The following is a 26,666-nucleotide window of genomic DNA, read 5'->3' on the forward strand; positions in this document are numbered from 1 at the left end:
CGCTCCCATTGGCTTATGCCTATATGGGACTCTTATTCCCAGTTGAAGTAAGTGCCCTGCTTCTGAATTAGACTAAAATACCATCTAGACCAGCATTCTACTTCCAGCAGTGAGCACATGTCCCAGGCATAAGGAAGATTCTTCCACGTAATCATCATAATAATTTATTTATATCCCGCCCATCTGGCTGGGTTTCCCCAGCCACTCTGGGCGGCTTCCAACAAAATATTAAAATACAGTAGTCCATCAAACATTAAAAGCTTCCCTAAACAGGGCTGCCTTCAGATGTCTTCTAAAAGTCTGGTAGTTGTTCTCTTTGACATCTGGTAGGAGGGCGTTCCACAAGGCAGGCGCCACTACTGAGAAGGCCCTCTGTCTGGTTCCCTGTAACTTGGCTTCTCGCAGTGAGGGAACCGCCAGAAGGCCCTCGGCGCTGGACCTCAGTGTCTAGGCTGAACGATGGGGGTGGAGACGCTCCTTCAGGTATACTGGACCAAGGCCATTTACGGGCTTTAAAAGTCAGCACCAACACTTTGAATTGTGCTCAGAAACATACTGGGAGCCAATGTAGGCATTCAAGATTGGTGTTATGTGGTCCCGGTGGCCACTCCCAGTCACCAGTCTAGCTGCCACATTCTGGATTAGTTGTAGTTTCCGGGTCACCTTCAAAGGTAGCCCCACATAGAGCGCATTGCAGTAGTCCAAGCGAGAGATAACCAGAGCATGCACCACTCTGGTGAGACAGTCCGCGGACACATAGGGTCTCAGCCTGCATACCAGATGGAGCTGGTAGACAGCTGCCCTGGACACAGAATTGACCTGGCCTCCATGGACAGCTGTGAGTCCAAAATGACTCCCAGGCTGCGCAGCTGATGCTTCAGGGGCAGAGTTACCCCATTCAGGACCAGGGAATCCTCCACACCTGCCCGCCTCCTGTCCCCACAAAACAGGACTTGTGTCCTGTCAGGATTCAACCTCAATCTGTTAGCCACCATCCACCCTCCAAGGCAGGAGTGGGGAACTTCAGAACCAGGAACCGAATAACTGAACTTCGGGACTCTTTCCCCCTCATTGGCCCTGTTCTTTGCCCAGTGTCAGGGACTGGTTGGCTGAAGGAATGGTGGGAGGCACCAGCCGGGGAACCCCAAGGGAAACCCCAGAGGAGGAAGGCTCAGAACCCAAGGGATTGGTGGTGGGGGGCCAGAGGGAAAAGATTGGGAAGAGGTACTGGATACTGAAGGACCAACAGGGGTATGTGAGCAGGAAGAGCCGGTGACAGGGGGCAGTCCAGATTCTGAGGCTGAAGCAGAGGAGGGGGGTCAAGAGGCTGTAGAAGAATCCAGGGTGTCTCCCTCTCCTGCTGAGACAAGCTCCCCTAGCCCCTGGTCTGCAAGAACATGCAGAATAATGAGGAGAGCAGAACAGAGGCCAGAGGTGTGCAGACACAGTTCAACACTGCTTGGGAAACATCCAGGAGGGGAGGAGCCTTAGAAAGGGTAGAAGGCCCCTTTGTCTGAAGAGGCACTTCTACACGTTCCGGTGGTCCTACGGGGTCACCACTTTGGACTCAAAACAGACATCATGCACACAGCCTTTGGGCTGGTCCATGTGAGTAAAGGGAGATGAGTCAAAACCTACCCAATATTCATCACCATAATAGAATTATGCAAGAGAAAGCAGGATTTATTTATTTTTTTAAGAAAGTACCAGTTTATTTTATCAAATCAGTGACAGTGAAAACAAAAGCAAATATACAAGAAATCTCATTTGAGCAATCAGGAGGCAGACATGTTTTCCAAGCAATCGTTATAAAAATGTGTTAAGTATATAATCCTCCCCACTCAGCCCCCTACCCCAAACTAAACAATTCCAGAAGCCAAGTTTGAAAAGACTTGTGCTTGTGCCAAAGCAAAATCCATTGCACAGACTTAAAACTTTACCCATATGTTCATCAGAGCAGTCTAACATACACATGATAAAAAATCATCGCATGAATTCACTGCCAAAAGTGTTTTGTTTTTGTTTTTAAGGGAAGGCAAGCTGTACATTGTTCTGGTAACGTCTTATCAGAGAACCTTGCACAGGCCCCTTCTGTTCACACAAGGACCACAAAGTTAAGTGTTAAGACTATGTCACGTTTTTAAAAGCTACAGCTCAAAGAATGCAAGTAGTTCAAGATTATGCCAGGATCTGTGTGGTTAGGAGATGGCCTTGTGCTGCACAGTACCCGATTTCCTGCAAATTGCACAGCCACCTCCCCACTTCACGGAGACCTCCCTTTGCTCTCAGAGGCGACAAGACTGTGCAGATGCAATCTGATCACATCGGAATCAAGTGGGGCCCTGAAAAGCAACTTCCGAAGAGACTCGCTTCCTAGGAAACCCCGCTTACACCAGATACACTGCAAGTCACAGCAGCCGTAGTCCATGCAATGCAGCTTAAAGGTCCTTGTAATACCACTATCTACATCCCCAACCCCAACCCAAAGAACTAGGCTCTAAGCCTAGCTCTGCTGCACCAGTTGCACACTTTCCTCCAATCGAGGGGTGAGGAATCTCAAGCCAGGATGCCAAACACAAACCTCTAGGTCTAGGACACTACCTGCCTCTGAAGACTCTCCCCAGGCAACGCACCTCTTCATATCCCCTTACTGCCTGGCTAGAAGGTGTCCTTCAATTCTGAGAGTGCCTTTGGTTGCCTGGATGGAGCAGAGAAATTAGCAAAGGCAACATTTACATTCACTGGTTTACCCACTTTTGCTCCTGCTCCTGCTCACTACTAGCATGTGGTGGTCCTAGAAGTTTGCCCAGCTGGAAAGGTGGTCCTTAGCCCAAAACGAAAAAGAAAAGAGAAGAAACCACTTCCCCACCCCCAGTTTAATCTTTGCACAGACATGTTGTTCGAAACTTTTGTACCATTCTGACATAACCACCAGTGGATGAAGATTCTCCCCAACAGGAACCAGCATTTACAGTCAGGTAGAACCAGCAGCTGGAGAAAAAGCTTGGCCCTGAAGATGCTCTTCTTTAGAAGAGGAACAGCAATGTGCCATTCGGAACTCTGAAAGCCAATAGCCTCAATTAAGAGCCCAAAAGAAAAACAAATATGTATTTGGAGCCTCTTGGCACTTGCCTGAAGGGGGAATAGCAACTTTGCACAGAGACACCGCTCTCCGTACCAAACAGCTTCTGAAGTCTGTCTTCTGTCACCCCGTGGCATTAAAAGGGCAGAAGCAAACAGCAGCATGTGGCCGAATCATGCCCACACCCCCAGCAGTGAAATTCCATGCTGCCTGTGCAGTGAAGCTGGGTGTAAAAGCTAGACTCGAACCCACACAGCTGAATTGTTCAGCTGCCATTGATTAGCAACACCGTATGTGAAGTAATGACTCCATCGAGAAGAGGAAGACATTTAGGGGAACTCTGCAGGGAAGAGAGCAGCCCAGCACCCCTTGCAGGAAGGCTGTACAAAACCTCAAGTGTGCATTTTACTGGAATATATATATTATAGAGCTCCACAGCACTGATAATATATTACAAGGCTAAAAACACAAACCTCCAATTATATTTTAGTCATGTTCAAAGAAATCTGATTTTTGCAGACAGACATTAATTCTAGCAGAACTTATTGCCTTCGGGTATAGTACACAGAATCAAGCTTAAATAGTTTTCACAATCATTAGGAGTTTCATTATATTAGTGTTTTACGTATAAAAAGAAGAGTTACCAAAAACAGAGCAGCCATCTTAGAAAGTATAAATAGCTCTATATAAAAACAACAACCCAGAAACTTATTTGCTTTTACTCCAGAAAATATATTTATAATTATATATAAATATTCTCTTCTCAACTGCCTAGAATAGCCTATGATATGAGCTTAGAGAGCTTTAACATACTGTAGCTGCTGCATCAGTTCTGGCAATGAGCGATATAAAATGCCATTCATCTGGAGAGATGTCCAGCAAAGGGGAAAAAGGGGACTTTAAAAAAAAAAAAAGAACTCATGAAAATTACAAAATATATATACTTTTTAAAATTTTGGAATACTTTCTACAAACTTGTATAGGCAGGGAATTTTTCTTAGCGTCTTTTATTTAAGGAAACCCTCTTCTAAAAATAAAAAAGGTATTTCTTCAACTCAGCTCCATTTAAAAAGTGGGAGACATCCCCCCTGCCACACACACACACACACACACACATACACTGTTCTGCTTTTATAGGCTACCCAGCCCTCTCTCCACCAAGGAAGAAATCATCTCTTCACACAGCCGCATCCAAAATAGTACTGAGATACTCAAGTCTGCAGAGAGCAGATTTGCTCTCTCCCCCAAAGCTAACGTGCACTGTAGCGCAGGAGATTTCATAAATAAGTTCTTTACAAAAAAAGAAAAAGCCTTGTCAACCTTCTTACAGGTAGAAATGAACTTACACCTTTTCTGCAGACAAGTTGGAGCACTGCGACCAAATGCGAACAGTTTCACATACGAAACCCCTTCACCCAACCGAAACAGAGCATTTGGCAAAATTTGCTTTGCATTTCAGGACACATGCACACTCGCACACCCCACAAGGGGTTTTTTCTCCCTAGGACGCTGCCTTTTTCTTTTTTTTACTTTGCGTCCTTGTTGGCTAGCGGGATGGGAAGGGTCACAAAGTTTTTATATATATATAAAAAAATCACTTTGACGGTTAGATCCAAGAGAGCATTTGTCTCAGAGCTTCTTGTCCGCGGTCCAAATGCTGCTCTTTTTTTTTTACAAAGTCCGTTTCTGACTCCCAAATGGGTTTGTGTCGTTGGCAAGCCTTAGGCGTAGAATTCGTTTGTGGGTGCTTTCTTGTAGATCGGCTTCTTGCCCAGGTCGTAACTGCCCTCGTCCTTTTTCTTCATGCGATAGATCAGGAGGAGGATTGGGAAGACAGCAAACAGCAGCAACCCGACTGCCCCACCTGCAATAAGAGCTGGAAGTAGGGGGGAGAGGGAGAAAGGAAATAGCAGCATATAGTAAATACTGTGGAAACAGAAGAGATTTGCACCTGCTTCCAACACATGTCATGCAATGCAGCTTCCGTCTCAGGCTTCCGCTACACAGTAAGTACTGGAAGCTGTTTTGCACCCAACTTTAGTTGCAACTGATACTAGGTATTTTTTATTATTATTACTACAATTAAATCATCCAACTGCTGCCCTAAAGAACTCAAGGTAGAGCACAATGTTTTCCCCCTTCCCACCTATCCTTCCAACAGCCTGTGCTATGAGGGTCAAGGTATTGCCAGCCGTGACTTTGAAAGTCATTCTAGTGCTCCAGGAAGTGTGTGTAAGAGAGATCTCATCTACTGGAATCACAACTGCTGCATACGTCAGCTCCATGCACGGGTCAGAATGTCTGCACAGGTTCAGCATCATAATAATAAATAATAATAATAATAATTTATTATTTATACCCCGCCCATCTGGCTGGGTTTCCCCAGCCACTCTGGGCGGCTCCCAACAGAATATTAAAAACACGATAAAACATCAAACATGTTTTATAAAGCATGCATGAGCAGCAGCCCTACTAAAATTCAGGGCACAGTTGATGCTCTCAGAAGCTATGCAGATGTTCCAACAGATGGAAGGAAGCCAGGTACATGGAAGGAGCATGGCCCTATCTTTGTACTTATCATCTCACTAGAGATCACAAATATGTTCCATGGGGCTCCAATCTCTAAACACAACTTCTTGCACCTACTCATATGGAGTTGGGGAGAGGGGCTGCTTAAACCTGCTGAATGTTTAGGCTGAATGTAAGTTTAAGTAACGGAAATGCTTCTTATTTTGAGTAGCGATGTGAGTAGACGACCGCGAGTTTCTCAGAACTGTGGCTGCCCATCTACAGGCCTTCACATGCTTATAGAAGATTGGCCATGTTGTTTAAACAACAGTTAAAAATACGTCCTCTCCCCACCGCTCCTGTATATTTTCGTTTTCCTCTTATTTGTGCAATACACATCCGTATTGTTAGTTCTTTGTATTCCTGATAAAAAGCTTCTCTTCAGCAAATGAAGCTTCTTCCCATTTTAAGGAGTGGCAAACTTAATTCTTCCATAAAAAAGAAGATGGTTACCTGCCAGAACTTCTGTCCTCTCAAAGATGCTGCCATTGGCTGTGCTGGCCATCGAGATCTTGTTGGATGGCTCATCGCCTTCTTCAGAGGGCGCAGGTTTCCTGAGAACAGAATCGTTTTCTATTTCTATCACAGCAGGCTCGCTATCCTTTGTCTCTCCTTTGGAATAAGGGATAAAGTTGTCCATGGGCTCCTGAATGAAGTGAAAAGATGAGTCATGCCTTTGTACCTACACAGCTGAGAGCAATGCTTCACAGAACAGAAAAGAAAGAAGGGTGAACGGTTGAACCCGTCTGGGCGCCAGCGTCTCCCCTTAAGTGTTCCAAGAGAGCAGTAATAACCAAGGGTCAGCACATCTAGAGACAATACGGCAGGACTGGCCAACAGCTGTAGATGCTGCTCCAGAACAGATTTATGTTGTTTATATAGCAGAGACACCCTGGTATTCTGGAAACAGATAGCACTGTCAAGTGTTACTACACTCTACAAACAGACTTGTCAATTGACAAATTTTACGATGATTTGGAATTCATTTTTATAAATACCGTATTAGGTTAAGGTCTGGTTAAACTACAGTAACTTTTGTTTTTTGTAACGTATACAATTCCTTTTTGTTTTTTTCTACTTTGTTTTCTGCATGGGTACTATTTCTTTTTCCTTTTTCTTATCCTACTCTGTGCATTTGTAATTATGTACTTTTTATTTTCCAAAAAAGAAAATAAAAAAGTGCTACTACACTGTACTGTTTGCTACCTCGGTATGTGCCATTTCCGATCGCCATTTGCCTTGCGTAGCACACCTTAAAAAAAAATGCCCAGGGGTCTTTAACATGCACCATTTGCCTATGCCAAAGCCATGCAGATCTACACAATAAGTAAACCTACCCAGCAGTAACCCATTCCCTCATCCCCTCAGTACAAGGATTGCTACTTGTTCAATGGGACTCCCCCCCCTTCCTTCTTCTCCCACCACATGTGCACCACACCTACCCCAAATCTGCTCCAAAGGGTTGTGGGGGAAACCCCGGGACAGATTTAGAGAGCACACAGTGGGAGGAAAGTCCCATTTGACAGGCATAAATCCTTGCGCTGACAGGAGGTTCGCTCAGCAGTGCAGCAAATACAAGCCACAGTCGCTTTGCATTTCCAGTTTTCAATGTTCCTGCAGGGGTTCAGTAACACAGCTGGGTGGCCTGTTCTCAGAAGCCATGTAAAAGCAAGTCCTAGGTGGCACATCAACTGAATGACTTCTTCGCCAAGTGGAAAGTATTTGCAAATACCTACCATAGGTCTTTCAGAGGCTGGAAGTAAGGCATCCTCTGTATCATCTGCATAATGAGGGGGAAAAACGTATTAATTCTCACCAAAACGAAGAAACTGCGATTTATACTGCCGTTCCTTCAGAAGACTTTGGCAAACTTGCATCAGACAGCTTATCGCCTCATCGTGCGCTCTCTTCTTTCACATCTCCACCCAACCCCCGACTTACCTGACCTAGTGGGTTTTGCTTCAGGCAGCCGGTTGCAAGGACTGCCACTGCAAGTCCACACACAGCGTGCTGTTTGACTTGTTTTCAAGAGAGGAGCTGCCCTTCTTTCAAACACCCATTCCTTGAGGAGAACTGGCTCATGTAAAGTCCCAGATCTGCCCCAACTTGTTGCGTGCTAGTTTCAGAGCTTGTTTTTCCTCCGCGTTGAGAACGCAGCGTGCAACAAGTTGTCGGAGCAAGGCTGTGCTGGGAGTTTGGGAAAAGCAAAGGGGACAAAATGCGAGGCTGTTGTGCCATCAAAAGGCTGAAGTAATGAGAGGGGAGGGAGAAAGAAGAGCCGTTTCCGAAGAAAGGAGGAGGAAAGCTTCTTCCTAAATACAGCCTTAATGGGGGTTGTCTAACAGAACCACAACAATGTGGGAAATTTCCCTGGCCAGTGACCAGCTGCCGCAGGTCAGTGAGGATATTTGAATTTCTTAGCTAGTTGTTCCAGACAAGCGCAGGCTGCATCCCCACACTGTTGGAACGGTGGTTGTGTGACAGAAGAGCATTTGTTTCCCTTTCGAGTTAGGCATGTGAACTAGAAGGTATAAGCAGGCATTCAGATTGCAATAAATGGCGAAGCAGGTGGAGCATCTCCCATCCACGCACACCTGGCTAAGGGTGGTTGTGCACTCGCAAAGCCTCAAATTAGGGAGTACAATGCTTTCACCCCAAGTTTAGCCAGATGATATTCAGCAAAGTAAATAGGAGCACAATGCAAACAACCTGCGTTCATCTCAGATTCATAACCTGCGGCTTACTACAAGCCTAGGCAAGAAGAGCACAGATTCTACACATGCAAAAGGCTGTTTGGCTTGGAGCTAGAGGCAGTTTAGAGTGAAGCATATATACCTTCTTCATCTCCTGAACCTGAGTAGTCATAGCCATCTTCATCAATTACAAAGTCAGGCCTTGAGTCCTCATCATCTGGCAAATCTCCAGATGGAAATTCATATAGCTGTGGGTCCATAGTCTCAGTTTCTCTCACCTAAGAAGGGAAAACAAGATTTAAAAGGAATGTTAATAATAATAATAATAATAATAATAATAATAATAATAATAATAATGTTATTATTTATACCCTGCACATCTGGCTGGGTTTCCCCAGCCACTCTGGGCAGCTTACAGCATATATAAAAACATAGTAAAATACCAAGAATTAAAAATTTCCCAATACAGGGCTGCCTTCAGATATCTTCTAAAAGTTGCATAGTTCTTTATCTCCTTGACATCTGAAGGTTTGATATTAGTAGTCCAGGGAGGGGGGGGGAGAATACTAGAAGTTAACAGATTGGGTAATTAGACACAATAATTTAACAAAATCTGAAAATCGTATGAAAACAAATAAAAGAAAAGGGAGTTAGAATTAATTATTCTAAGAATTCTATTTTAAGTGTTATGAACTAGCATAAATGAGCGAGGAATTAAGAAATAACTGGAGTGTTTATGCTGTATTAGTAGGATTTAGAAATAAGTAGTTTATTTACGGAATGTAAGACAAAGCGTTGTATTCATAAGCAGAAATTGGATGAAACTGTAGAATTGTATTTTTGCTCTCTCTCTGTGTGTGTGTGTGTATTCATATATAATTTATAGGAAGAGTCTTGATGGACCAGATGCCAAACTGGTTGTTCCAGAGATAGGCAGAATTCAAAGATGTCTTGATAGCTTGATTCAAAGATGGATTGTAGCTTGATCAACCAACTTAGAAGAACATGTTTAAAAGCCACAGGTGTTTACGGGCTGCACAGCTGGCTCCTGCAGGACAGGGGCATTTCTGCATCAAGTTGCAAGATGTACCATTGAAAAGCAGCAACACTAGTCACCATACCAGAGCCCTAACTCGAGCTGGCAAGGTGACACATAACAATAGATCACCCAAGTGCCAGGGTGTACTGCAAACCCACTGATAATTAAGAGGGTTGCCAGGTCATTACCAGAACTAGTGCCAGAAGAAGATGTGGTCCATTTCATTTCCTGCCTTGTTCTTCTCTACTTGCGGAGTTTCATCCACTCTACTCTGATAAACTTCCTATGCATCAAAGTAAAATCTCTGCTTGCTACAGCAGGGAAGGGTGAAGAAAGAATGCAACTTCTCTGGCTGCCAGCTTTAAAGCCACCACGACAACCTGGCAGTAGCAACCCTATTTAAAGTTCTTGCAACCATCTTGCCCTATGCTGCCAGTGGGCAGAGGGAATGTCTGGCCTGTCTTCCCCCACAGTGCTGGTGCCTGGAGCCAGCCGTATGTGAAACGGCACTGTTTGCTTCCCCAAGGCCTCCGAATTCAATTAACACAATTATACAAAGGCTGGAACTGACAGATTTGTTTGCTTCCCCCATCTGAAAATTCTGCTGACAAGAGGATCAAAGGGTGGTTTTTCTTTTTTCTTTTCGTAATAAATACTAACTCACTTGAATTAAGTGCTCCATCAAGAACATACAATTTAAAAAGCAAACTCAGCAGCTGCCCTTTGAAAATAAAAAAGAACTAAATGCTGGGGCCTAATGCAGCCACAGATATGGAATTAGCACAGCAACAGCAGCAATAGATAAGCTGTTGCACGGTACATAAAAGCCAAAGTGACTTTGCCAAGGTTCAGATGTCAAGCTACACAGTTTCATAAGAGCCTGTTTACCTTCCACTGTTCAAAGAACCTGTAGCAACCTTCAGAGTTACTCCAAGGTAAGACAGCTTCCCTTGCAGCTCAGTACACCTTGGGTATCAAAAGACCAGTATGGAAGCTTAGAAACACACACAACTCAATTCCAGAATCGTTAGGTCATTTGCCAGCTTGGGGACTGAACTATTTTTTGTTTCCGCCTGAGGGACAAATTTCCATCTGCCCGGATAGAGGTAGAATTTCTCTGTGTCAAGGTATCTGGAGTCACTGACTGAAGAGCAACTGATTATTAACTTACTATTACCAGAGGAGAAAGCTTTTACGAAGGAAAAACTGAGAACCCATATAGCCAAAGAGGCTGCAGCACTGGATGGATGACCCAACAGCACTAATAATGAATGGCATGTTGAGGGAAACAGGTCAGAAAGTCCTTTTGCAAGTCCTTTTGCATCAAAATATTCTTGCCAGCTCTAGTCTGATGCAAGTTCAGTGCCAGTTATAGAGACAGTCAATGGCAGCAGTAGCCTGTGGTTGCTTCTGATCAGGACTAACCAAGAGATTCCAGATCTCTCAACCGTGCCATGCTACAGGATCTAGACACTCTGCATGCAACCCAAATGGAAAACTGAACTCTGCAAGATGGGATGCATTTTGTGTGCAGAATTTGGTCCTTGAGGCCACAGACTTCCGAGAGAAAGAGTTGGTCCGCATACGGCGACCAGCTTTTGTCCTCATTGCAAGGCAGTCCAAAGCAAGCAGTTCTTAACTGCTGTGGCACACCCATATGTCAACTAAGGCTGCATTCATTGTGATGAATCACAGGTATAACTTTCCTTTGTGCCCATCTGTTGCTGACAAAAGGCTTGAAAGACTAAGCAGGCTAGACTAGAAAAATGGCTAACAGAAGTGGGCGGTGGGTGGGTGTGTTATCAGATCAGAGGATGAGCAAGACTACAGTCAGACATGCGCCATCTTTTGTGTGCTTTGATAAGCTATTACTTAAACTCGTTTGCAAGAAAGTGACCGAGCCGGATACAAACACAGACTTGACCCAGATGTGTTTGCTGCTGGAGGAGCCCATGCGATTGAATGAAATACCATTGTCCTATGTCAGCCATTCCCAATCTGGTGCTCGATCCCCAGATGGAAGTTGTGGTTCAAAATGCATGCCAGGAGGGCACCAGAATCAAGGCGGCTTTCCTCAAGCGCATGAACTCAGCATCAGCATTGGGCGACTAATCCAAGAACAAAACTTCTTTATTAATACATAGGAGTTTTTGAGAGTTAACAGAGACCTTTAGTGAGGCCAAAAAGGTATTGAAAGACAACTTCTTTAGCAGTAGAGTCTATATCTACAGAGCACCAGAAAACAGAATATTTGGGCACAACTTGAGGATAGAGCAGGAGACAGGATTGCTCCATCCACCATTTTGAATCTCTCCCCCAGTGGCCACAGCCACAACCCCCAGGAAGGACAAGCTTGCGCCAAGTCCTGAGGGAGCTACAAGTCAAACCTTGAAGAGCAGCCTCCTTTCTTGCTTGTTTTTAAGCACAGCTCTTTAACCCCAGGTTAGCTTCTCAAATGTGTTTCCTGAACACCCAAGGTTTAGTTATTCTGCTTTGGTTTATACTAAGCTACTCCCGATGCAGCTGGGAATATGGGTCACTATGAACCACAGGGTTTGTTGCTAGGCCTAAGGAACATTGGACAGCTTACTTCATATGAGCAAGTTGTAAATGGAGACTGAGGCTAAACAGACCATAGAATCAAAGAGTTGGAACGAATTCTGAACACCACCCAGTCCAAATTCCCTGCAATGCAGAACTCTCAAGTAAAGCATCCATGACAGATGGCCATCCAACCTCTGCTTAAAAACCTCCAAGGAAGGAGAGTCCACCAGCTTCTTGGACAGGCAGTCCTGTTGAACAGGGTGGTAACTACATTTCTGTGCTCTGGGAAGACTTAAATCTGCAAGGCCAACCACCTTCCAATATGTACTACTCTACTTTGGTAATATGGTGCCCTGAGTGAGGACAAAATTTGGCACCCTTTCCCAAATATTTCTTATTTTCACAATAATTCCTGTTGGTACAGTTGCTTTTTATGGATCTTCTCAGTAACTACTGGTGTAAATATAGGTGGTTGTTGTTGCTACTGCTGCTGTTCTCCCCTCAGCTCAGTGCCCTGTGTGAGGCAACCACCCATACTGCCCTAGATCCAGCACTGATTCTATGAAGGTGCATTATGTAGTCTGGCTTGGCCCTTGCTGCCATTCTTACAATTGGGTTTTCTTTAAGAACTCCAAAGTCTGTTACGTCTGAGCAGGGCCCCTTCGCATTTGCTTTGGGCCAATTCAAATGGCAACTCTGTCTGGAGATCCTTTAGACTTCCACCGAGTTTCAGGTATCAGTTTTGGAGTTTGCAGCTAGGTGTCTTCCTTTTCTAATAAAGTGAAATTGGGTTCTTTTCGGTTTCCAAAGACCTTACTGGTCTTACCGACCTGATATTCCAGAATAAATGAATGAATACATTGTGAATCTATCATAATGATCTGGGAGCACTGAAAGGGGTTGGGGGCTAATCTCCAGGGCTTGTTTACTATGCTCTGTCCAATCCTAAGAGCCCTGCTTGGTTTTAGAAAATGAAAGCAAACTGTGTGAGTGCCGATTTTGGATTTTGCTGTTCCTCCATTATTTTCTGCTTTTTGAACAGAGCTGCACAGGGTCAGCCTGACGGGCAGTTCTGTTTGTTTTTCAACCAGAGGGGCACTACAGCTCCACGAGCTTCTGGCAACGTATACAGGCTTTGCTATTAATATGCTCTCCGGCTGAATCCTTTAACTACAGAAGCCTGTCACTTCTACATTTAATCCAGTTGCAGCGTATCTTCTGAGCATTAAGGAGATTTGCCCATATCGAGTGCCAAGCGAGATTAACAAACATGGCTGGGAGGAGCACAGGGGCGGAGAAGCAGCTTTTCTAGCCTACAAATTGCTGAAAGATTTGCTCTGCAGCTGCCAACCACAGACTGTGTGCAGGCACACATGCACACCTTGATTCTGCTACCCACAAGCGCTGTTGCAGCAAGGCAGTCAAGTGTTTTAAGTGCCACAGAAATCATATGCACCAAGACATAGCCAGATATTCTGAAGGATGACTGTTAGTGCAGAGATCATTAGTAAAAGCTATATTTAATGTGTATGCCTGGTTCCTTTCTCACTTTAACAGCAGTGTTCAAAATTAGCCAGGTGCTACATGACTTTTGCACCTGGCTTTGAACCATTTGCAACCAATTGAAGATACCTGGGCACCAGGTTGATGCCTGACATCTCCACCATCTGGGGATCAATGGATCTGGACTGTTTTCACACTTAAACCCCGCCCTCCAATGCTGTAGAATTCTATCAGTTATATTTTATCTGCACAACCAGAATGAATTTCTGGAACCAAAATGCTTTTCCTGTGCAGCCTGAGCAGTCCCCATTAAGAAAAAGAGGTCGGAATAGGCCAATATACATGTGGAGTATCCCTGGATGAAGCGTCTTTTGTTCTTTAAGTTTTCAACGCTCTTAGCCTAGCACAGGGTTGTCATCTGAACTAGCCAGATGTTTAACTGAGAATCAATCACAGTCAACCCATCACTTGGAAAATAAGACTTTAGAGCCATCTTGCCCAAAAATGGCAACTAGACATTCCATTTTGGTGACTGCAACCTTGGTTTAAGGAGCTACTGGGCACCTAGCTTATATATCTGAGTTTCTGTTTCACAATTTCAGCTCAACCACCACTTCTTGCTTTTCCGACTGAACTACCCAAAACTGCTCCTAGCACATCAAAGACCATTAGCTGCCTTATTAGGGGAATCCTGCTTGTAACTCTAGCAGCTTTCAGAACTACTCACTTCTATAGATCCAAGCCCCAGAATCCAGATTCTCCTCCAGGCTCTGCTGAAAGACAGCAGACTCCAATTTGCAAAATCTCAAGAGACAGAGCCCTGCCATGCGCCGCTTTTAACGGGGCAGGCAATTAAATCTTCCATAGCCTGCCTTAGCTAGTACTTCCCAGCAATGTGTACATAAGCAGGTGGGGTAAACCGTCAGACCTATTGGGCTGGCAGCACCAAGTACAAGGACCTGGACTAACAAACTCAAGGAAGGAGGTGGTAGTTTGCTGCTAACCATTTGCAGATGGAAAGCAACTCAGTTTGGGGGTGGGGGAGAGCTGCGTTCCCATACTGTGAATTCCTGGTATTCTGTCTTCTCAGAAGCCAACACCCCCCCCCCCAATATGGCCGACACACACACTGAATGCCTGTATCTGCCCAACTTCAAGGCAACGCATTTAGGGTGCAGCTTTTACAAAAGTGTGGGAAAAGAAGCAGAGACAGAATTGCCAGTCAGGTTTTGTTTATGGCACCGCTTTATTTGGTTAGCCGAAGATGCTAAAAGCTTCATTGGGTGCAGAAGATACACACACGAGTGACAGGCTACGTATGTGTGGACAGATGGATTAGAAGGAGTATTCCCAAGTCTGTGAAATGTCGGCTGTAGTGGCTCTATGACTCTTGCCAGTCTTGATTATAAAGCATGCTTGTTCTTGGCTTCTCAGTCAGATAGGAGTGGTACCTTTGGGATCTAAGACAACGCCCCTGGCCCCTCCCAGACACTGTTAAGATGATCTACGTGTGCCCTTCCTTTCACAGTATGCCTTTAAGTGTTCGCTTAAATGTGCAAATTGTTCTATGAGTTGTACTGTACTAGTAAGTAGCTTGTGCTGCCTGAATCTAATTTGCTCGGTGTGCAGGGAGGGAGAGATGGGGTAAAAAAGTTGCGCAGAAACTAGCACTTCACGGGATGGTTTTTTTCTCTTGCCCACAATTAATGATTGACCGGTATTTCCCCCACCCAGGCCATTATTACTTCCTCTCCATCTCTGCCTTCATCATCAGGGCTATCAAGTTTTTGATCTGACCACCCTTTCCCCAGTGTTGCACTCCCCAGGCTATTCTGCATATCCAATCAGGCCTGGATCCAGAGATTCCTGGGAGCAAATACTCCTGCTGACAAGATGGAGAAAGCGGAAACAAGATTTCCACCGATTCGCCTCTCCTCTGTAGTCCGCAGGGGTTTGCTCTGGGAACCATGTGGGTGGTGGTGCAAGAGTTAAGTTTCACAGCTAGTACACAGATGCAAAGGACTGAATTACATGTCACCAATGCTCTTGCAGGACTTGAGGATAAGCTAAGCTACAGGTATTGTCACCAATACAAGCACCAAGTTCATTTGTTTCATCTTAGCTCTGAAGACCAAGACCTATTATGTTTCTCTGTATTACACTAATTATTCTGCCTTTATTAAGCTGGATTTCCGTAACAGGTAATTTATTGAATTCATCTTGAATTATACCTCTGAAGGGGATTTGTCTCACAGGAACGGCTTTCAAGCTAAGTTCTGGGGAACAGCTCCGGGTTCCTCAAGAGCTTATCAAAGACTCTTCAAAGGCAAGTTCAACAATAGCTTCCCTGCAAAACAGATTGCTACCCCACCTTGATCTTACACTGCAACGTGCAGCTGCATGGGAATGTTCTAGACTGCACCACCAATTTACATATGAGGCAATGGCAAGGCCAGGTGAATAGGTGCACACACCTGTGAATGGGCAGGTGCACAGAATATTCATGAAGGGCACCGCAGAGCAGGACAGTGTTGGTCAAGCAAGTCAACATCAAAGGGGTGCCCTAAAACAAACAAGTTTAGGAAGTTTTCCCTGTACAGTATAGTTGTCTTCCCAGTCATTTCTACGTGTCTCCCTAAAATGGCTAGGGGGAGATTAAAAAAAAATCCTATTCTGCATAAAGTTAAGAGATCCCGGTGTACTTTTTAAATTTACATTCAAAATCTGCTCCTCTTTGAGACATTTTTCCATTAAGATTCTGTGTCCTTGCTACCAGGGAAATTTGGAGAAAGTTCAACCCTTTCCCAGCCCTGATCTGAATTAGCCCACCTCCCCCCCCCACAACAGCTGCATTTTCCTTTTCCAAACCATAGTTTGCCAATTCAGATGTAGAACTATGGTTTGACTAAACCAGGAGCTAACTGAAGCAAAGCACACTAGGGAAGAGCATATGCATCCTTCTTGTTCCTGCAAAACTGAGCCAACTCAGTGTCTTAGCAGCAAAAGAAAATGGACTTGAATCAATGTTTGGAGGACTGCTGCTTTCATGATGAAAGTTGAAGCTATTTACATTCTGAAGGGATGTTACAGCCATTTTAGTTCACAACCCTTGGGCCAATTTCTTCTGCTTGCAAATCATGTGCAAGCTTTAGCCAACAGCATTGCCCTACAGGACTTCAAATCATATTAGCCCATATAGGTCAGCTTTACAAGTGCACTAAGCTCACTAGATTTACCTAACGTGACTCAAGTAAACAGAATATGATGTTTGGACAGAGCCATATTGACAATAGCTGCAAAGGCAACCCTTAAAAAGCCCCAAATTGGCACGTCCCCATCATTTCTCCCCCACCTGCGCTGGGCTCACGTAACAGCTTGGCAGCTTATGTGGTCCCTCAGCCAAGGTAAACTTTTATGCTTCTCAGGTTATTGAATTCTAAGGCCTATGCCTTAGAAAAGTGTTGCTTAAGACTTTCAGAGCATTTAGGAAACTTGCTATCAGCAGTCTGTCCCGACTCACCAAACTTCCTTCAAAATGCCTTTGCTGAGGTGAAGGGTGAGGTCACATCTGACAAGGCCAACCAGGCCGGGAAAGCAGAAGTATCACTTGGTTCAATCTTGTGACTCGCTAGTTCCAAGGAAGGAAGGGAATCCTCCCGTCAGCAGACTCTCTGGTGAAATTACAGTCGTGCATATTTCAACTGTCTTACGTATCCTAAGAAGGTCTTACTGTGCAGAAAGCCCCCAAAGCCACACCAGCACAAAGGTTACATGGCATTTTGAGACACTGGCTTTCATGCAGTGCTGGATTACCAGGTAGGAAGAGGAGGCACCAGCCTATGGGGACCCAGCGACCACGGATCAAAATAATGTTGATTTGATGTTGAAAGTAAGCTACAATCAAGCTTTCTTAGTTCAATGTGAGGTAGGTCCCGGGATTTTGACTGCCTAGGGGCCTCCACAGGGTTTAATCCAGCACTGCTTTCATGAGTCAAGACCATGTAGATAACCTTTTTCGGTTTTCACACCTGCACTCACTCTGCACCTCGTTCCAAGCACTCTGTTTGGGACAAGAGAAATAGTATGGGGTAAGGATTTACCCCACCTACCCAGCTTGTGCAAATACAACTCTCTTTGTGTGCACACTTGTGTTCACGACTGACTGCTTGCAAGTTGCAGATTCCAAGAAAACAACACAGGAAGGGAGGTGAAAATGTTCCGCTTTTCTCAGCGGATCCAAGTTGTTTGTTAGGTGACCCGAGTGCAATAAATTGTCTGTGTGTGTGGAAGAAGAACCACATCTAAATTACAAAAGATTAGGAAAATTAGATGGTCTGCTTAGTGCATCATCCTATTTGCCACAGTTGCCAGCCAGAGGTCCACAAGGGCAAGAGACCTCTCCCGTGGTTGTTGTGCAACTGGTACCCAGGGACATGTTATCCTATCCTGGAAGCTGGATACAGCCATCTTGACTAGCAACCATGGCTGATTCATAGCTCCTTGAGACCTTTTGAGTTCTCCCCTACACAAAGATGCTCCATGCTCTACCGTCTTAACTACCATCCTCAACTGGTTTCCAAGATCCTATTAGCTTTCCATTGCTAAGGTGCGTTTAATTGTTCGTGTTCGTTTATCTGGCACCCCCACACTTAAGTCCCCAGGAAATTTTTTTTACAGGTAGCAACAGTTTGTCTAGGTTTGTTTGCACAGCTGTTTCTTGCAGGGGTTTCTGCTTTACATAATCTAATCTAATCAGAGGGCCTAGAGATTAGCACAGCCTTCCTCTTCTACATCTGATTAATACCGTGACTTTTCCAGACAATGATGCTTTCCAGGATCACAGGAAATATGTAATGTTTACAGTCCAAAGCATCAGGTACTTTCCACTATTATAACAGCACACCAAGCAGTGCACTGAACCAATCTTTGCCATAGCTGAAGGAAAATGGGCAGCACAAAGAAAGAAGTCAGTGGAACTAAGGAATTCTTCCATTAAATGAAGCCCACCTACATGAATCCCTATCAAGTCTGAGGAATACCAAACAGTGTGAGGATTAACCAAAAGTGGACAGTACAGAACAAGGGAAAAGAGTGGTCAAAATTCCTTTTTTAGATGCCCTTGTTTTGGTTTTTTTATAAAATGAAATCATTTGCCGAGCAACAATGGCAACTCCACTTTTGCCGCATATTCGCTCCTAGTGCTGTTTTGCTGGATGCTAAGTCTTTTCTTTATTTAGCCAAAATCTAAGCATGTGCAGTTCAATACGTAAACCCTTTTGACATTCTGTAAAATCTCTAGGGTTTTAGTGTTCAGAAAGGGAATCTTTATAACTTATTGACTCTGCCAATCCATTGGCTGGGTGGATGAGGCCAACCAACAGAAGAAGCTCTCCACAATGACTCAAGACATTACCATATGAGTTACCATCCCTTCGCTGTTAAGAGGCAGCATGTCTCTTAATACCAGTTGCTGGTAAATATAAGGAGGTGTCTGCTACTGAGCCCATGTCTTTGCTTGGAGTCCTCCCAGGGGCATCTATTGGCCACTGTGGAAAATAGGATGCTAGGCAAGATAGGCCTTTGACTTAGTCCAGCAGAACCCTTCCTATGTTCATAGGAGCAGCCAAACCTGTGTAGTCAAAATTAGAGGCATTCATAACATAATCCAGCAGATTGCAGAGTGCTGCTTAAGGAGTGAGAGAAGAGTATCCGCCTTAGCTTGGAATTTTTGGACAAGAGAGTTCTGGTCGTTGCCAGTTCTCCCCCTTTTACATATGCAGCTTCTGCGATCACTTGCCAGAACTGCAACACATCAATGGAAGCTGATTCAGTGTCACTTTTATATGAAAAGAACACTCATTCACATGCTCAGTTGTAGCTACTGAATCAGGGAGTTTTCCAAATAACGTGCAGTTCTCAGAAATCTGAGTCAAGCACAAGACCTGATACCACTACTAATGAATGGGTGGGGGTGCTGACAGTTAGCAGTTCACAGCTTCAGAAAGGCCATCCACAAAATGCACACACTGGCATATATGTAATTCTGTGTCCACAGATCTCTCCATGGCATAAGGCCAAGCAAATACACAATTCCTTCTACTGGATTCAACAGGTCCACACCTTCGGTCCTACATACATGTCAAATGTTTGCCGTCCTAAATGCCACCTGCTCACTGTAAATATGTGTGAGCCTCCAAGAGCTTATACACAGGTTCTGCCAAGTTCAGTTAATACGAATTATTTCGTGCACTCACAGACTGCATTCCTACACACACTTAGGTGAAGAGTAAGCCCTATTCAGCTTAATGGGACTTATCAGTGTAGACATGCAAAGGACTGTGCTGCAAATCTCTAAATTTTTCATTACCAAGATGCAGTAGTGGTGTTTTTGTTTAACTTTATTTCCAATGAAGCCTTTATGTTTTCCATAATAAAGTTAGTCCCTACCAGCTATTCTGTTTCTCCCCATCCTTAACCATCACATGTCAATGTAGCTGGGGAAGAAAGGAATAGGAAAACAAAAGAGAAATAAGAAGGGGAATAAGGGGGGGGGGGAAACTGTTGTTGTCTTTTCTCTATGCTTCCTGCACTGCAGACACCTATTATTTTTCTCACGTAGTCAGAAATACCTTGCAAGCAGAAGAGCAGACCCCAGTCCTTAAAAAAACAACAACATTAAAGAAGATGTATTACTCCAAAACATTTATTCTAGTGCAAGAAGCACTAGGGTCGGAGACAAACTGAAAAAGTCACTTGCATGAAGGTGAACAGATTCTGCCTCTACAGAATAAGCTCTGCTGAACTGGTCACAGGAATGCACCTCTGTTTTAATTTAAACTGATTTGAGTCTGGTAAAAACAAAAATACACTTAAAGGGCTTGCAACATGAAAAATGTGGTATTTCAACATGGCCAAATGTCCTATAATTAAGTTATCCGCTGTGTATCAATGTATTCAAGTTGTTGCTTACACCTTTAAAAGACACAGGAACAACTGTTGCCTCTTCTTAGGGAATTGTTTTCCAAACTCTGTCCCTGCTCTGTTCTGAGGAGCTGAGCTTATCAGCCTCGTCACAACAAACCCATCTGAATCCAAATATTTTCAAGCTTCTTTTCTCAGGGCTTGCATTACTCCACATCTAAGCAATCAGCCCAAATGTCATCAATAACAGCTGCCAGAAGGTCAGGATCACTCAGGACAGTTTAACTTCTCTGGTTTACAATAGTGTCTGATACAAGAGGAAAACTTCTTGTACATTTGACATGCACTTAAGACTCTTTAGCAGTCCTCCACAAGACCCTCTCACCTAAATCAATTCCTATTATTGGCATAACAAGTAGCCTTCTTTGTTTCTCTGTATCACACACAGATGGGAGGTCAGCCCGTTCCCAAACGTGTTGCAATGCCTTCTCTTTCCCCTACTCCCCCCTAAATTCCTATGTGACGTAAGCACAATGCTTGGAGGTTGTCCCTCCCTTCTCCCCAGTAAGTTTCCATTAACTCATCTTCAGTCTCATGTAGGAACTTGCCAACAGCACCAATGAACCACAATCGTGTGTCATACACTTTCCCACATGTTGGCATCTTTCCCAACCCAGTTTGACATACTGGGCAGAGACAGCACTCTCCAGCTGAACAAGGGTTTTTCTAATCAGTCACAAAGCCCCACAGCTGCCATGTCAACCACTATTAAGATTTATGGAACCAGAGATGTATTTTCAACCACCATGAACATCTTGGCTGAAAAAAGTGATGACAATCATGGCAGCCCAGGTTGTTAAGTGATGGCAGCAGAACTGAATAGCAAGTGTCTTATTTTCTGGTACCAAAATCTGATAAATTACACATATGTGGAGGGACCTCTTGGCTTGACAATGCAACTAACTAGCTCTGGGTGTTCTCACTGTTAGGCTAGTATAAGGCGCAGGTTTGCCCAACTCAGCCTTTCTTAAGCAGGGGGATATGACAATTCAATGCAAAACTAAGCCAAACAACATTTTGCAATGGACTATCACGACCACCGCTCTGAACTACTTTCACATAACGTGAATCAGGTCTGAAAGTACTACAGCGTTAAAGGAAATCAGCAAGCCATAAATGTTACAGTCAAGTAGTGCCCAAGAATTTGAAACAAAGCTGGTACCAACACATGCAACTATTTCTCTAGAACTCTATGATGTTTGTCACAACTGCACATCCCACCCAGAGCCATACGTTAATCATGAGACACTGGCGGTGGAAAGAGGCCTAGAAAGAATATCTGATGGGGCTACCACTAGCCCAGCAGCAGTAAGTCAACACAGTGTGAGAAAGTGGCTGAAATCCTACAGCATCACATGACTTTGGTATACCTGCTATTAGATGCCATGAGACTAGTAACAGGATCCCATTGGAAATCTTGAGAGCCAGTGCCGAAATAGATGTGGCATAACAATAAAAGGAATATAGCTCTTTCGGAAACCTCTAACTTATCTCCATCAAGCAATTCAAAGAGAGACTGAACTCAATTTGTTTGATAAAAAATGGTATCTTTTAGAATACTGTAACTGAATGAAACTTTCTTATAATACAACGCCAGGACAATTTTTCATTGTTTGTAGTTGAATTTTTTTTTCTTTCCTTATTGTTATTGTAATGGAGGAGCGAAGGGCGGAAGGAAGAATGGTATCCATTTTTTAAGTTTATTAATGGCAGGTTCAGACAGTCTGTAGCAACCCTGTCTTCATCACATGATTATTTGAAAATATAGGGATCTGGTTTGGGGTTTTAGACATATAGTGGACCTAGCATTTTTTGTAATTATGCTGTACTCCATAATACCCAAATTGCACATTTTTTTGTCTTTTGTTACTGTAGAAGACATTAATAAACATTTTTTTAAAAAGATTATTTATTATTTATCAGCCGTGTTATCACACTGTGGGGCAAAGCTTGCATCGCAAATAGTAAGTAATATATCTACCGCCTGCAGCCCCAAATACATTGGTCAACAAGTCCACCCCCCTTTTGTTACTTAGGGCAGATCCAAACAGTGGCATTTAAAGCACATCCAACGCACACACACCCCCCAAAAAAAATATTCCTGGGGATGCTAGTTTGTGCAGGGTGGTGAGAATTGTATCTCTGTGACAGAGAAACTACAATTCTTAGGAGTCTTGGGGGAAGGAATGTGCTTTAAATGTGTGTTGGATGTGCTTTAAGTGCATGGGCCTTAGTAATAGGGTCTTGATTTGCCAATTCACAATGCTTTGAACCTCTTTCCTCCTAAACATAGTGGGGAGAGAAACAGACTAGTGAGGATGTTCTCTCGAAAACAGGGATGGGGAATTTTGTAGTCCTTCAAGATGCTGCTAGACTTGAATACCCATCTGCTTCAGTCAGCAGTCAATGATTATGGATAATGGGATCTGGAGTAAAACAATATTCCCCATCTCTCATCTAGAACATGTCCAGATAACTTGCAACCATGGTTGTACTAGCAGTCTCTGATGAGCTCAAGAGCTACTCAATTTACACTTTTAATTACTTGTGACCAAAGTGAACTGCACTTCATCTGTACATGCCTAGCAGCTGTTATTTTTAAGTGTGGAATAGACAGTCCTAGCGTTGGTAGATGCTGGAAAACAGAAATCAGAACTGTACTTCTTACCATGTTTCCAGTTCCTTTGCATTTTCTGCTATTTGATAACCCTGCAACCATGAGGGCTAGAAACTCCTAAGAAGTGAAAAGCTGGGATTGTCCAAATTCTAAATGGCTCCCACTGGCCACACAAGAGCTGCGTGTGCCGTTTGACCATATACTGCCTATATGGGGAAATGTGGTATTAGCATCTAATTTGCCTTTGCGATGAAGCAAGAACATTTGGAATAGCTGTCAAGGCCCATTCTTATTTTCCCTTTGCAGAACAGGTAGTTATATCACATCAGGCAAATGAGGGCACACCTGAACTCTGCCCGAGCCTGTCCAAATCATATGGTACAAACAAAAAATAAAGTTACATATTCAGGTTAACAATGCTGATTTGATTGAGAGAGACAGAAGAAAAAACTGAGCAGGAATAGAAAGAACAAGCCTGAGGGGTTCATGGCAGCAGGACGGGACAAACCAGTTTGTTCATTAATAATGCTGCACTACTTTACAAAATGTGAAGCGGAGCCAATCAGATACTTAAGTTTTTGGAAATTCTACTACTGTTTTAACACTGCAGAGGAAAGCCAATTTCACTGGCTTCTTTACTCTTGTAACACCGGGGACCTGGTTGATTCTCCATGACAAAGATTCATGTATGCATTGGATGAGCAGCTTCAGGAAATATTTGTTTAGATTTACACCCTTCCTTTTTATTGCAATACTTGGAGGGTAATGAATTTACTGGGCCACTTTTTAAAGTGTTATATATGCCAATCAACAAAGTAGTAAAATACAACATTAAAAAAGGAGACAACTGCCACAAGTGAATACGTGGATTAGTCTACTGAAAACACCACATAATCTTCCTGTCACTAAATGGGGCCATTGCAAAAAAAAAAGGTGGGGGAGTACATTCCTGTGTATTTGGACCCACCATCTACTTCAGGCCAGGTAGTTAACAAGACTGCAAGTAAAAAGCAGAAGATGGCCAGATATTTTGATAACACTCAAGCCCCATGTCAACAGCATCTCTGGCTGATAAGGGAGCTGAAGGAATGTTTAAAGATAGTGGCAAGTCTCTGAACAAAAGCTGCTGATAGATCCTAGAGCCTAGATTCAAAATTACCTGAGATTCCCTCAGACCTACTGAAGGGGGGAGGGAACACACCCAAAAATCCAGAACCCCTGGAAGAAGTTTCCCAGGAGGGTTTCTTTACTGGTGCATGAAAGGAATCTCCACGAAAAACGAAAAAACAATTTACTACATCGCAGTAACAAAATGAGTTCATATCACATCAATATATGAAAAAGTTATGTTTTCCACAAACGAAATGCAGCACATTAAGAGCAATCGGGCAAAGTAGCAAACACATGCTGTAGTACTTCCAGGCAACTCGTACTTAATTATTTCTGTTGCCTATGTCCAACTACAGCAAAATGATGTATGCTGAACCTGATCTACAAGAAGGTCAAGGAACACCCCTGCCATTTGCAGAAAAAGCCTCATGTGATAATAACACAAAAGCTTCATCATGAAGGTGCCAGACCCTGCTCTAAGGGGAAGGAATTCCACAAGTTGTGCTTTTGGTCCAAGCAAAAAAGAAAGGTTTGGATTGGTAAGGAGACAGCACAGGTAAATGTTAAATAAACCGCAGAGGGAAAGATTAAAACAAATCTATCCCTATCAAAAAGGAGTTACTATGGAACTCATTCCCCTAGGAGGCAATGGTGACTGCGGACTTAAAAGAGGATTAGACCATGGGTAGGCAAACTAAGGCCCAGGGGCCGGATCCGGCCCACGTGTAGAATGTGTGCTTTTATTTAAAATGCATCTCTGGGTTATTTGTGGGGCATAGGAATTTGTTCTTTCCCCCCTCCCCCCAAAAAATATAGTCCAGCCTCCCACAAGGTCTGAGGGACAGTGGACCGCCCCCATGCTGAAAAAGTTTGCTGACCCCTGGATTAGACAAATTCATGAAGAGCAAGGCCATTAATGGCTACTAGCCATGGTGGTTATGCTTTGCCTCCACAGTCAGAAGCAGTAATGCTACTCAACATCAGTTGCACCCCTTCAGATGCAAAATGTCTCCTGCCAAGCCTATACAACACCATTACGTTAACTGAAACAAGGTTCTCACCACCCCACAACGGTTTTGCATAGTCTTAGCAAACATATTCTAGCGAGTGTGTATTCGGCATGGTCAAAGGTCAAGAGGCAAGGGTGTTTACCTGAGAAATAACTACCTGTAAAGGTGTATTCTGGTTGGCGGGAGAGGAGGAGCAAAAGGGAAAAAAACACACACAGGGGGAAAAAACCCAACCCAAGGTCCCCTATTGTCAGAGAACAACCGAGGGGGAAATTATCAAATCCAGACCTACAAGAAAACTCCCGATTTGTACCATGCCAGAGCCCTGGGGATTTCACTTAATGGGTTCTGCATGACGTTAGGGAATTGCAACAGAGCCAGGCTTTCGGTCAGCGGTTACTCATTCCACAGCTATGAGCGAGAGGAAGTGCTAAATAAGGCAGCGGGGCACGTTATTTGCCAAAATGTGCTGGTATTTGGAGACTTGAGATGAGAGGGTAGGAGAAAGGGAGGGAGGGAGGCGAGGAAGCCGCAAGGCAAGTCAAGAGGATGACGAAAGCCAGCGGGCGAGCGGGCGCAAGGGGAGCAAAGCGGGGGATAGAGTAAGGGTCGCCTATCCCACCCACCCCTATCAGCCTCACTGGAATAAGAGGGGGAAAGTGTTAAGCAGCCTCCAGGCGTTTGAAGTGGGGGGATGCTCCACTGTTAACTAGGGGAGGGGGTCAAGTGGCGGTGGAAGAGGAAAGCAACAAGCGAAAACGGACTGGGAGAGGGAGAAGGAATGTGCATGCTCCTAGCTTCACGGGGGGGGGGGGAGTCTCATTCCCAGCTCCCATCCATAGCTCCAGGGATTTGGAGAGGGGCGTGCATGTGGGAAAACAAGGGGGGGACACAACCCCATCCCACGTTCCCCAAAAGAGCCAGCAGAATTTCGCCCCAACGTTACAGAGGACAGGCAAGCAAGTCCCCCCCCGCGCGCCCGCAGCAGCAGTACCACCAGGAAAGGTTAAGGAGAAGTAAGCGCTCGTTCCAAAGTCCCGTCCCCAAAGCAATAGGGGGAGGGAGAGGGAATGGGGCGGTTTGCAGACTCTCCCTCTTCGCCCCTCGTGCAAAAGTTCGCAAGTTAGAGTGTGCGACGGAAGGGGGGCGCGCGGCAGAACCAACACATTCCAATTATTCCCCGCTACCGACTCCCCCCCCCCCACCGTCCCCGCTTCGGAAAATACCAAGCCTTGCCTGCCTCCTTACAACCGCGCGCCCCCGCTACCAAATCAATGCCGGCAACTCCCCAGCGCCCGCCACCCCTTCTTCCCGGGACGCCCCGAAGCGACTCACCGACTCGGCGGCGGCAGCGCCCAGCAGCAAGAGCAGCAGGAGAGCGGGGGCGCACAGGCCGGCGGGGCGACTGGGCTTCATGGCGTCGTGGGGTTCGCGAAGGAAGGCGCAAGAGCAAAGGCTGGTCCGGTGGCTGCAGCGGCGGCGCGGTAACCAAGTGTCCCGTCCTTCCCCGCCCCGCCGC

General features: G+C 44.6%; 1 protein-coding gene across 1 annotated transcript; it reads right to left on the minus strand.

Annotated features, from left to right (window-relative positions):
* Window positions 1–4,399: 4,399 nt before the first annotated feature.
* SDC4 (syndecan 4) lies at window positions 4,400–26,666 on the minus strand. Its single transcript, XM_081194907.1, has 5 exons — window positions 26,483–26,666; window positions 8,486–8,621; window positions 7,387–7,430; window positions 6,104–6,296; window positions 4,400–4,958 (listed from the first exon to the last, which is right to left on the minus strand). Exons 1-5 carry the CDS (start codon window positions 26,561–26,563, stop codon window positions 4,804–4,806), a joined length of 609 nt encoding a protein of 202 aa, XP_081051033.1. The 5' UTR covers window positions 26,564–26,666; the 3' UTR covers window positions 4,400–4,803.

The sequence above is a fragment of the Podarcis bocagei genome (genome assembly GCF_964188305.1).
Source record: "Podarcis bocagei genome assembly, chromosome: 5".
Classification (NCBI taxonomy): domain Eukaryota; kingdom Metazoa; phylum Chordata; class Lepidosauria; order Squamata; family Lacertidae; genus Podarcis; species Podarcis bocagei.